Source organism: Rhinolophus sinicus, chromosome X, assembly GCF_036562045.2.
Source record: "Rhinolophus sinicus isolate RSC01 chromosome X, ASM3656204v1, whole genome shotgun sequence".
In the NCBI taxonomy this organism is placed as follows: Eukaryota; Metazoa; Chordata; class Mammalia; order Chiroptera; family Rhinolophidae; genus Rhinolophus; species Rhinolophus sinicus.
In genome coordinates, this window is record NC_133768.1 from 5,796,223 (window position 1) to 5,808,366 (window position 12,144).

The 12,144-nt window shown below is 45.7% G+C and overlaps 1 protein-coding gene across 1 annotated transcript in view; it reads left to right on the plus strand.

Annotated features, from left to right (window-relative positions):
* Positions 1-11,530, plus strand: part of PRKX (protein kinase cAMP-dependent X-linked catalytic subunit) — a 65,484-nt gene extending 53,954 nt beyond the window's left edge. Inside the window, exons 7-10 of the mRNA XM_074324196.1 lie at positions 2,094-2,151; positions 4,278-4,355; positions 4,959-5,109; positions 7,043-11,530. Coding sequence (XP_074180297.1) covers positions 2,094-2,151; positions 4,278-4,355; positions 4,959-5,084 — 262 coding nt within the window. The 3' untranslated portion in view covers positions 5,085-5,109; positions 7,043-11,530. The remainder of the gene's footprint in view (positions 1-2,093; positions 2,152-4,277; positions 4,356-4,958; positions 5,110-7,042) is intronic.
* Positions 11,531-12,144: the final 614 nt, after the last annotated feature.

Here is a 12,144-nt window from a genome sequence, read left to right on the forward strand (position 1 = left end):
AACACTTAAGTTTTTTTTAAAAAAAGGTGTAAGAATGTGTTTAGTTTTCCAGATACCTTACTCCATCTGGTCAGTTTTTAGCCATTTTGCGCCATAATGAGTTGTGATTTCTAGCTATTTCACTGTTTCCCAGGTGAATTGATGGGGGCACCAACCCCTGCTGATGACAAACGGGTGTTAATGCTTTTAGTTCAGAACCGAACTTTCCTTGCATTTTTGCTAATTTTTTTTTAAAAGCAGCCTATGGAAATTGAGTTCCGAGAAAACTTATTTCATGACAATGCATCAGTAACTGGGGCCATTGGCTTCATGGCACTCAAAAGTGTTTCATCCCAAAAGAAGTGAACCGTATTGTATAGCATTTCTCTCCCAGGGTCCAAATCCCAGCAGAGTTGAGTGACGCTATTTCAGATGGATGGCAAAACACTTTGAAAACTGAGTTACATGTTTATCAATAATTGGCCAACGATTTGGTTGGATTAAATTGTGCTCAGAAGCATTGATAGGTCTGCCAGTTGAAAGTCGTCCTCTTGGAGCACCTAGAATTCTGCTGGGTGAACCTGCAGGGTGTGGGCACAGCTACCTTAGTACAGATGCACATGTCGGGGGCACTGTCCACGGTGGGTGTCAGTTAGGAGTCACCGCCGGTGCATTTGCTTGAGCTGAAGTAACTGTGCACTGTCCCTTGTATTCTCGCACTCAGCCGCTTTCTTTTGTAGACTCCTGACGGTCTCAGGCAATTCAGAAGATTATACGATTTATTCCCCTTCTTCTTGCAAGGAAATGCCATAAACTCTTCCAAGAGAAGCCCTCCCTCCTCCCCCCCAAAGAAAGGACGGTCCGTAAATCTGGGGTCATTGGACACAGACCGTTGATATCAATATATCGAGAAAAGGGCTCAGATCATGTATATCAATAGATTGAGTGGGTTTCCAGCATTTCGTGGAAAAGAAGGTGTTTTAGAAAGTGTAGAGCAAATGTAAGCATCATGTAACTCTGGTGTGCTCCCATTTCCCCACTTGTATTCTCAGAGTTTATCCTTGTTTTGAAGACACAATGAGCAGTGGCTGCCTGGTTTCCTTTGGTCTAACGTCCTCATAATTTAGGCACCCCCGGGCCCTTCCCTGCACCCTGGGGCTCCCCCATGTCACCAGCGAGGGGGCTGGGCAAGAGCAGGAACCGGGGACCCCGTCTGCACTTGGTGACAGCACACGGACCTTGAGCAGAACGTCACGTCTTCACACGATGGGCTGGATCTTAGGGAGCTGGCCGAGAACCAGGACCCTCATGCATTGTTTGTCGTCCAAATTACTGTCATGGGTGGACCTGAGGGTGGAATTTTGACGCTGAGTGTTTTTTAAGGTCATCTGTCGGTTCACACAACCTCAGCATTTGACCGTGTAAACTACTGTCGTTTATGGTGTTAGAATTTTGATGCAGTTTTTTCCTTTCTTAAACTGTGTGTACATTTTTGTGGCACCCTCTGTGTCTGTGATGGAAGAGGGAAGCAAAGCTCTGGAGCTTCTTGCCAGCTTGGTAGAACTAATATTTACCAGTGTTTCTTCATGTCTGATCGTGTCTGATGAGAGAAAAGCCAGTTTCTAGTTACTGGCTAAAGGATTTCAGCCACAGTGGATGAAGGTACTGCCAGCGGACACACAGCCCGTTTCACAGTCAACGCACCCACTCCGAATTCCTACCTGGCTTTGCCACACTGGGTGGCCCCTTTCCATTGCCCCGTCCGCCCCTTGCTTTCAGGACCGGGCTGTTTTGCAGGGGTTTGGTGTCGTATTTTCAATAAACCTCCATTTCCTTATAATCCCAGTATGGCAGCTTTACCTGTGGGTACTCGTTGGGTCGGCGATGGTGTCAATAATGGGGCGGAAGAAGAAGTACAGTCCCTGTGTGCAGCAAGCCCACCATTGCGTCAGTTATTCAGAAATAAGTGCTGGAAGATGGTGAGCCAACGTGAAACTCGAACCGCTGCCCACCTGTATACGTAGAGGGTAGTTTTATGACTGTTGACATGTGGCGTTCGCTCAGGTCCGTCTCAAAACAGAAACGCTTTTTTTTTTGTCTCCTGCCCCAAACAGAGACCTCATTAAGAAACTTCTTGTTGTTGACAGAACAAGGCGTCTCGGGAACATGAAGGTCAGTGTTTGCGTCCCGATCTATTCAGTGGTTTCCGTGATGAGTCCCTGTCACTTGACGCCATGCATTGCTTTGATAGATAAAAGCGAAGGCGCAGGACGCGTGTTGAATCGTTGGCCGAATTTCAAATCTGGGTGTAAAAAATAAATCCAGCTGGGTCGACACACGTCTTTTCCTCTCTCCGTAGGAACATATGACTCAGCCGTGATCTATAAGTGATTACTTATTTTGTGCATTTATTTTTACTTTTTAAATAGCATCATTGAGACCCAATTCACACGCCACACAATTTACCCACTTAAAGTGTATAGTCCATTCGCTTCTAATATACCTTGTTTCCCCCAAAATAAAACCAAGCTGGACAATCAGCTCTAATGCGTCTTTTGGAGCAAACATTAATATAAGACGTGGTGTTATATTGTATCATATCATATATTATATCATATATCAGGGCTATGTTATAGTAAAATAAGACCCGGTCTTATATTAATTTTTGCTCCAAAAGACACATTAGAGCTGATTGTCCAGCTAGGTCTTATTTTCGGGGAAACACGATCTTGGCAGAGTCATGCCATCATCACAACGGTCAGTTTTAGAGAACATTTCATCACGAGGAATCCAGCAGCCCTTACGCTCTCACTCCCTGTGGGGACACATCAGATGACCCGTATGTAGAATCAGCTGGCAGAGGCTCAGAGTCTGCACTACGAACCCTGCGATGGATGAGAACAATCTTTTCGAATCAACAGAATCTGGAAGATATTCACTGACATTCAAGCTAGGACTTGAGAGTATGGGGAGGGCTTCCTGGCGTGGACATTGGCTGGAAGAGGGGGAAGACGCTGCCCGATTAAAATGAAAGCACGATCTCCCTCGTAAGCAGTCTAGTGTGGGTACTGCCCAGGTGACGTTGGAACGTTGGCCAAGCCTGACCATCTCTCTGCCGTGCCTGCCTCCAAGGTCGGGTGTGTCCCTGGCTTCTGGGGTGACGAGGGTACCTTCCGACAGGCAGGGACGGCCATCGCGAGTCTGCCATTCTGAGGGAACAGCCCAAGGAGCTTAGCTTGGCGCTCAGCAACCTTCCCGTTCCTGCCCGCCCCCGGTTTCTCACCTGACCATTCACTGTCCTCGTGGTAAACCCAGGCCAGCCTGGGTGGCTGAATCACCACTTCCGTCTTCCTTCCATTATCACACCATGCTGTTTTTATCCTCCTGGGGTTCCTTTATCGTGCGTGTTTCTCCTTTTTCTTCCTTTATTTTCATGGCTACCGGTCTGTCCTCCACACATGGAAAATTCTAGCATTTGCTTTCTCTTTCTTTCATATTAGATGAATCTTTCTGTCTTTTTCTTCCTTCCGTCTCTCCCTTCTTTTCTTCCTTCCATCCATCCATTTATTCGTTCAGGTCCACTGGCTCCCATAGTACAGAATTCACCTGTGTCTCTCTCACAACTTCCAACGTTGCGTTGATTCAAACAGTGGCTACCAGTGCAATAAAAAGGCAGGAGGACACAGTTGAAGACTGGAAACTTGGCGGGGATTTACAGAGGTCACGATGACATTGGGCTCTGCCAGCTGGACACGAGCACCACACTGGGGAATGAGGGAGACAGACTCTAGTAAACATTGTTAGCTGGAAGGTAACGTTGGGTAGTTCTTGAGTTCTCTGAAATTGGACGTCATGGGATGTCTTAGTCCTGTGACACTTGCTGGGCCATTTTGAGCAACCTCCATCATTCCCTGAACCTTAGCTTCTGGGTCTGTCAGATAAGGGTCATAAACAGCACAGAAAATTGTCACGGTAAAAACAGGTGACAAACGTGGACGTTACCATCCGTCGAATTCTGTGTCAAGAGGTTCACCCATCATTGCATCTTTGGTCCAGAGTAGCACACACGTGGGCGTGATGACTGTTTGTTTCTACTTTGGAGGAAAGCCAGGGAGACACAAACAGCTCCACTGAGAGTTTTCACTAATAGCTCACACGCCAGGGACAGTTACTCCAAACGTAGCAGACTTTCTGTTTGTCCGTTTCCTTCTGTACTACAAAAATGCCGGTGCTTTAGAATATGTAGTTTGCGGTCCTGTCAAAATTCTGTGTGCGGATGACGCGTGTTTCTTTTAAAGAATGGAGCGGAGGACGTGAAGCGCCATCGTTGGTTCCGGACGGTGGACTGGGAAGCTGTGCCCCAGAGGAAACTGAAGGTACAGCTTCTGTCAACGGTGACGCTTAATGCCGCCTCTTTGAGCGCACCGTATAAAATCACTGACTCTGTGACTCGGTTGTTTGTGGTTGATACGTAGTTAGTTTGCACGGCACAACCAATCATATCAAACCCCTGGTAAGCCACGTCCCCTATGCAATGCCGATCTTGGCCATAAAGAGGCACCTAGACGGGGATTAAGACCCAGCTTTTGCAGTTGGACTTTTTGAGACCTGGCTCCATGCCTCACAAACTCAGTGGCCAGTGTGGGTCTGAAGCCCCCGCCGCCCCCACTTTCTCAGGGGGAATGGTACGTGAAAGCGCACTGGTGTGTCTCACCCTTACGGATCCTGTGCAGTGATGCACGTAGATTAGATGGAGCATATTCTGGGGGTCATCTTCCTCTGAATGGAGGAAGGATGTTTTCATAGGAGCCCTTAGTAGCAGCATCCTCAGCTTGGTGCTTTAGAGTCAGTGGAGAGACTAGAAAAACACTGATGCCTGGTCCCCAGCCCAGACCACCGATGTGGACGGTCGCAGCTGGAGAGGGTTGTCCAAATCACGTCTTTCTAACCGTACCTTTGGGTCTTCTCTCGTCTCGCAGCCTCCCATCGTGCCCAAAGTGTGTGGCGAGGGGGATACCTCCAATTTCGAAGCGTATCCTGAGAATGACTGGAACACAGCGCCTCCAGTGTCACCCAAAGATTTGGAAGTCTTCAAGAATTTCTGAAGGCTAGGAGTCCACATTCTGGAAGGTATAGCTTCATCTTTAGTAATTCAAACAGGACCCCATGTCATCGGCATACGGTGTTGACCAAGCGGGATTTCCCTCACCTGTTGGGACACAAGTGATGGAGCAGAGGGAGGGAATCCTTGCAAGTCTCAGCGTAATAAACACCGCAGAGGGGGTCACTCAGAGCATATGGTGTGGCCTGGCGGTGTCACCACCACCTCCAGGAACTCAGTCCCTGAACAGTTCTGCAGGGGCAGAGTCTGCATACAAATAAGACCCCTGATGAGGAGTTTTGCGTGTGCCGAAGCATTAGAGAGGCACAGCTTTTTTGGTGGGAAATGGTGAATTCTTGTGTTATGAAAACCCTGACTTCCAGAGCAGTGTCACCGTAATACTGGCCAAGTATTGTCAGAAGGGTTTTTGGGTCCCTCCTAGTTAAAATGTGATTATACGGGATTTGCGAAGCTTAATTTAGGATCAAAAAAAACCCACGTGACTTTGAATCTGTTATTTCCTTGAATCTTTGAAGGTCTGTGACTATATCACTAGAGTCTGTGACTGGCTTTGAAGGTCTAGTTTGTTTTTCATATGGGGAGTAAAGATATTTTGGTTACTTCCCAATTCTGAATCGCTTGGTTACACCACGTAAAGCAGGTCTTCCTTCCTGCATAACACGCAAGCAAGAAAAACACCACGTGAAGGAGACAAGCGAAATATTGCCAGTGATATGTTTACCCACTGGCCTATCTTGTTTTTCCCATTTTTGATTCCCCAATGGCAGATACAAGGAGTGGAAAAGTAATTATCCAGGCGACACCATTTGCAGATGGCACCCTCATGGCAGCCTGAATCTGTTTACTTTTTATTTTTCCTGGTCTACTCAGTTGCTTGGATTTTGTTTGTAACCTTTTATGATATATTATTATGCATTAATCTTTCAATGATGAAGAGACTCGATTTGCTTTGTCGCAAGGAATGCTTCCTTGACAAGCCAAAAGTGCAGAACCTTTTTCTAATAGAGATATTGTGAAATTTTCCTTAAAGAAACAAAAGGCTGCCCCTCCGATGGATTTCGTCTTATACCCAGTGAATACTTTTTACATTGTGTTTCCAGCTGCCCCAGTTACCTGATAAGGAGATTGCACACCTTTCTCAATTCTCTGTGTATTCTTGGGAAAGTACATGTAAATAGCATTTTTGCTCCTGGAATTGTTTTTAATGTAATTTGTCCCATGCTGGGGGCGCTGGCTGATGACATGCTTGAAGAACCTTTGAAAATTAACACATCATTTACTGATCGCATTACTTTCTATTTATTCAACAAATTTGGATTTTGCCATCTTCTTCGGAAAGCCCGACACGTTTGTAGTCTAACCTAGTCATTCATTTTACCAGCGGTAATTTATACTCGAGGCAGAAGAAAGCCCGGGCCTTTGTAGCTAAGAGTTGGTCGCATGCAGGAAAGTACTGCTTCATGACACAGAACCGTCTCTCATAGAAGTGACAGGGTGAGCAGAGATGACTGATAACCATGGGACATCACCTGTCATCTCTGTCTGAGTCCCTCGTGTGCTTCCAGCACGGAGAGGAGGGCACGGGACAGCTGGCCCGGGAGGGCTCACGTCACTTGGCATTTTCGTTTCCTTCCTCATAAAATGTCTCGTCTTGCCGTAAGCACGTTGAAACAGGGATTCGATTTTGCTGGTACCATCGGTCTCCTCTGTTGGCATGCGTGAGGGTGTGATAATTCAAGGGATGAGAGTATCATTTAACATTTGCAACCTTTAAAATGCTGTTCCGTGTCTCTTAGGAGACATCTCCCCTCCTGAGAGTTACGGATCTTTGCAGTAAGCATTCCAAAGACAATGGGATTTCTTTTGTGTTACCATTTGCTGTTACGTCATTTACTCAATTATTTAGATACTAACCAAATCCTTTGTCTTACTTCATCCCAGAAACTGGATGAGGTGGGCCGGCCTGGGATGCAGCGCTCCATATATGCAGACCTGAGGAAACACCGTCTTGTTGTGAGAAGGACAGGACCGCGTGGAGACACGCTCCTCTGTATATAAAGAGATGGGAGAGCAGTGGACAGTCACGGACCTGCCGTTATTTAAGCAACTGGAAACCTACTGCCCAGTAGGACGTTCTGAGAACTCGTTTGGTGGTAGATTTTATCTTTAGCATTGGGTTCCTACTGTCTTATCTTGGTGTTTCTCCCAGACTCAGCTTTATAAGTTTGAACTGAGTGTGTTCATTTATAACCAGAAGTTGTGCGTGCACGTGTGTGCGTGTGTGTGCACATGTGTGTGTGTCTGCGCGTGTGCGTGTACAAAGACAGTATGACTGGCTCACAGGACTGTGCGTGTTCGTGTAAATGTTCACCGTTTGCAGAGCGTCTGATGTTAAGTTTTCAAATTCCTTTTTCTAGGGTTTGTTCTCTTGGGGACAAAATCTAAAAAGTATGGTGCGTGCATTTGTTTGTTTTTTATTACTACCTTCTATGCATTTTTCATTACTTGCGTGGAAAATACCACGTGGCATTCTATAGCTAACACCTTTAATGCTCCAGCTCTGGTAAGTGTAGGTCTCGAAACCACAAGGAAGGGAAGGAGACGTGGGTTTGAATTTTAGTCCAGGAATAGCCAGTGAGCATTAAAGATGTTCAAGGAATGCAGTACCATCAGGACATTTTCTGTTTCCCCCAAATGTCGTCGTGCACAGAGGGGGAGGCTACCTACTAAAACTTCAGTTAGAATCTCTTGACTAGAACACACCTCCCAAAGCTAACGGCCGAGTGTATTGGCTCGTGTGCTCGGATGACCTCCATGCAAAGCTTTCCTGTTCATTTTCATGTGGGAAAAGTGAGAAACAAATGACCTCTAGGATATCAGCGTTTGACATAGTACGTTGAACGTCGCTCATTTCTGCCCAGTTTCTTTTCTCCTTGTTGTAAAGATGGTCAAGTTGAATCCATCCAGCATCTTTTGGTCTCACTGACAGGACGGATTGGAGGAGGGTTAGCGGTGGGTGACGTTTCTTGTCTTTGGAGCTTAATCATGAAGAGAACTTGGCGAGAACCCTGGGACTCTTTCCTCTCAGGATTGACTGAGGAAGGCCAGGTGTGGGGTTGGCCACGATACGTGTGTGACTAGATGTGGGTCTTCTGAGAAATGGGTCACTGATACCGGTCCCTGGCGTCTTCGTTCTGTGTGTTTCACTCCCTTCTCTACTCTTGTTCTTCTGCTTCCTGAGTCTAAGCTGCGTTGTAAAAATCCAAAGGGGTTGCCCGTTCTCTGTTGACTCTGAGTCAGCTGGAAAGACACCGTTGCCTAAAACGGGTGTGTGTCTGGTTCGAGGGCCCACCTATGACCTTCCCTGTGGAGATCTGTGCATGGAAGATGGAGGTTCCAGAACCTTCTGTGATGACAGGGCTACACCCACGGGACCTCCAGGACCCCTTCTGCACCCTCCTTTTTCTCCTGTGCTGTGCCCGAAAGGTCCCGTTCCTTGGGCAGCACCAGAGGATGCCTGGCACCCTCTCCGACCCCTGCGGCTCAGGTGTGCTTGAGTCACCTGGCAGTTTCTCTGTTGTCGTTACTGTCTTTCCATGCTGTGCCCAGGAAGGCATGCTGCCCCCAGCACTTGCTACCTCTCTCTCCTGCAGACACATCTAGGGATCCATGTGGAGAGCTGCCACTTGGGAAAGTCAGACTTCTTTTTTTTTTTTAAGTAGAAACAAGTCAAAGGAAATACATTCTCCTATCAACTTGGGCCAGATTCCCGTCACACATGAGAAGGCAAGGGCTGTATGTATGGGGAGAGAACTCCCCCCTCTAAAACGTTAAAACACAGTGAAATTAAAGACCCTAAACATTCCGCCTTCTCATACGTGACCTGTTCTTCAAACAGGCATCAACTCAGGACGTGAGCGCCGAGTACAAAATTTACTACAACAAACTCTTTACGAGTAACTCAGTGAAACATTATTCCCCAAGGGTGCGCTACCCATGTCCCCTCTCCGTCTGTACTTCTCCGTCCGCATGCTGTGTGGCTTCAATGGAGGGCGGCCATGGGCCAAAACTTTAGGAATCTCTGAACTGTTTCATGACTGAATGTCAGGTTAGATTGGCAAAGTGACTTTGTGCAGTGAGGGGTGGACCCAGAAAGAACAGCCTGTCTCATGTCTTCTGACTCTAAAATAAATAATAACTATCGTTATTATTGTTATTGTGACTCCTTCTACTTTATAAAATAAATGAACCACCGTCCTTGAATACAATAAAAAATTGTACTTAGGGACATTCCCCCCCATATACTTATTTTCAGGTTCAGTTCTTACTGTCCAGGGTTTAATAAGGAATATGAAAAGAGCATCCAGAGAGCATGGAATGCACGGCCTTAATTTTGAACAAATATGCAGGAGTGTTTGAATGCATCGATGACATTGTCCTTCAAAAACCTTGCCATCAGCCAAGTGACACAAATTGGAAATGGAAAGGAATTCCAAAATACCTGAGGGTGTTACAGCCACGTTCGGCAGCCGTGCCAATTTGCGTATCTGAAGTGGCACGTGCTAGATCTTAACTGCCCGTGGCAGGGCCGTAAATTAAATGGTGTGATGTAACGTACAGTCTGGTTTAATAAAAATGGACTTCAACCCATGGCTCACTCACTGCATATAACTGAACCATAGTTTACTCAGTGGGGACTTTCTATGTTCAGATAGAGCCAGGGTGCACAGTTCTGAAGAAAACGCATGGAAATCATCACAAAAGCCAGATCAGAAAAAGTTAGAGATTTGCTTTCTGCAATTTTATGAGTTGGCAAGATTTTCTTAAGCGTACTCTTAAAAAAAAAAAATCTTTAGGCTATGCATATAAACGAAGAAGAGGTGTCTTGCCGTGGTCTTGTTTGCCTCTTGGGAATGTCACTAGCCTGCTTTGATTTGCACCTGTAAACCTAAGAAGGAAACAAAATCACAACTAATCATTCCGCAGCATAGCTCCCATTTATATAGGCCGATTTCCAGTTTCTTCCCAACAGACGTCGAAACTGTGTGCTACATATCTGTTGTCGGCAAGGGGCAAGTTATGATTTCTGCTGGCGTCATGAGAGAAGAGCAAAAGAAACCCCAGCCACAAGATATGTGTGCCCACTTCACGACATCATGATATGATGTAAGACTCCTTTTGCCATCGACGCCCAGGAAGCAGCTGCACCACCACCCATTGACCAGTGTCTAGAACGTTTTGTTTCATTCTATACATCTAAACAGTTAAAGAAGCGCTTGGCACGCGTGACAGCAGCGCTAAACATTGGAACAATGTGGGATGCATTTGCTGTTTCTATGTTGACCTAAGTTGCCTCTCGATTTTGGACCACTTTAGCTGTGGTCCAAAAATACGGCCGATGCTGTTAAGGAAAAACCCCAGCTCACCTCTCTGTAGGCACCAAGGGCTGCATCCAGTCTCCTCCCTCTGGATACTTGGTTAATGGAGGGCAGCAAAAACACTTGGTTGGAGTTTGGTTTTCCCATCACAAAACTATCACCATCACAGAAGCCCCGGATTCCTCCAATTGTAGACATTTGAAATCCGATGCCTGAGTTCTTCTTTTCGCAGTGGTCTGTCTACCGAGTGTGTCTTTTACATGTGTTGGGTGAGTTCCATGTACTGTATTGCTGTTTCTGACTCATTAGGTCGACTTGAGTATAGGATGTCCGCTTAACCAAAAACAAAAAGGAAAGCACATGAAATGTTGTGTGGAAAATGTGTTTGGATAGTTTGTTTGGTGTGTGTGTGGGGGGTGGGAGTGGGAGGGAGTCTCCGTGGAAGTAGAACGAATGAGGGGTGGTGTTTTCACCAAATGAAACGTTTCATATCGGGTTTGCTTTGTAGACCCTGTGGGCTTGCACCCAAGAGAACAAGTTTTCTGTAAATTATTGTGTTTTAAGATGTTCTGTTTAGCTTTTCATTTGGTCTTCCATGGGGGACACTTCAGTTATTTAAGTAAAAGTCATGACGTGTGTGTGTGTTAGCAGAGGGGAGTCTTTCCTGGTCCTCTGTGACTGTTTTTCAGCTCTGTAGACCAATTGTAGTTTTGTTGTTTCTTGTGCTGGGCTGTGGGCAGCCTGGCTGGGTTGCCCAGGCGCTTCTAGGGCCGTACGTCTGCCGTAGGATGCCACAGACACGAGACAGAGTGCCTTTGCAGGTGTGGCATGGCCCAGCATGCCACCACCGGGCTCCATGCGGGGTTGTCCCAACTTCTCATGTGGGGGAGTGGGGGAAGAAAAAAACTATTTCTAACTCTGTCAATTTCTTGCACAATGAAAATCACTGTGATTTGTATATATACCCTAGGAAAATTTTACTGCTGTCTAATTTATGGAATAATACTATTGATTCCAGGTTTGTTTAATAAAACTTTGTATCTTTTAAGAAGTCTGATTCTCGTCTGCGTTTTCGGGTACAGCTTTGTCGGCTTTCATCTGGTCCAGGAGTCAGCAGTCTTTTTCATTTTTAAAAATTAGGTTTTTTTTAAATGCAGATATAATTGGCATATAACATTATATTAGTTTCAGGTGGACAACTTCATGCTGCGATATATGTATATATTGTGAAATGATCATGCCAGTACGTCTGGTTAACATCTGTCACCTCACAGAGTTACACATTTTTTTTTTTCTTGTGATGAGAATTTTTCAGTTCTAACTCGTAGAAACTTCCAAATATATAACACCAGTATGATTGTATCTTTTTTCATAAAGGCTAGATGGTAAATATTTTCAGCGTTGTGGGACTCTGTAGACTTTCTATAGAGGAGGTGCTTTGGAGGTCACAGTCTAGTTGGGAGAAGCGCTGTGTGTGTGTGTGTGTGTGCGCACTTTTTTTTGGAGGTAGGAAAGATACAAGGATTTTTGAAAAACTGAGATTATCTAGGGGGTGAATGGTACAAAGTAACTAAACCCTTCTCTACCCTTTTGGATGCCCTCAGATTTTTTTTTTCTTAATTTTTTTTTTTTTTTTTCCATAACCACATTGTGCACGGAGGTCTC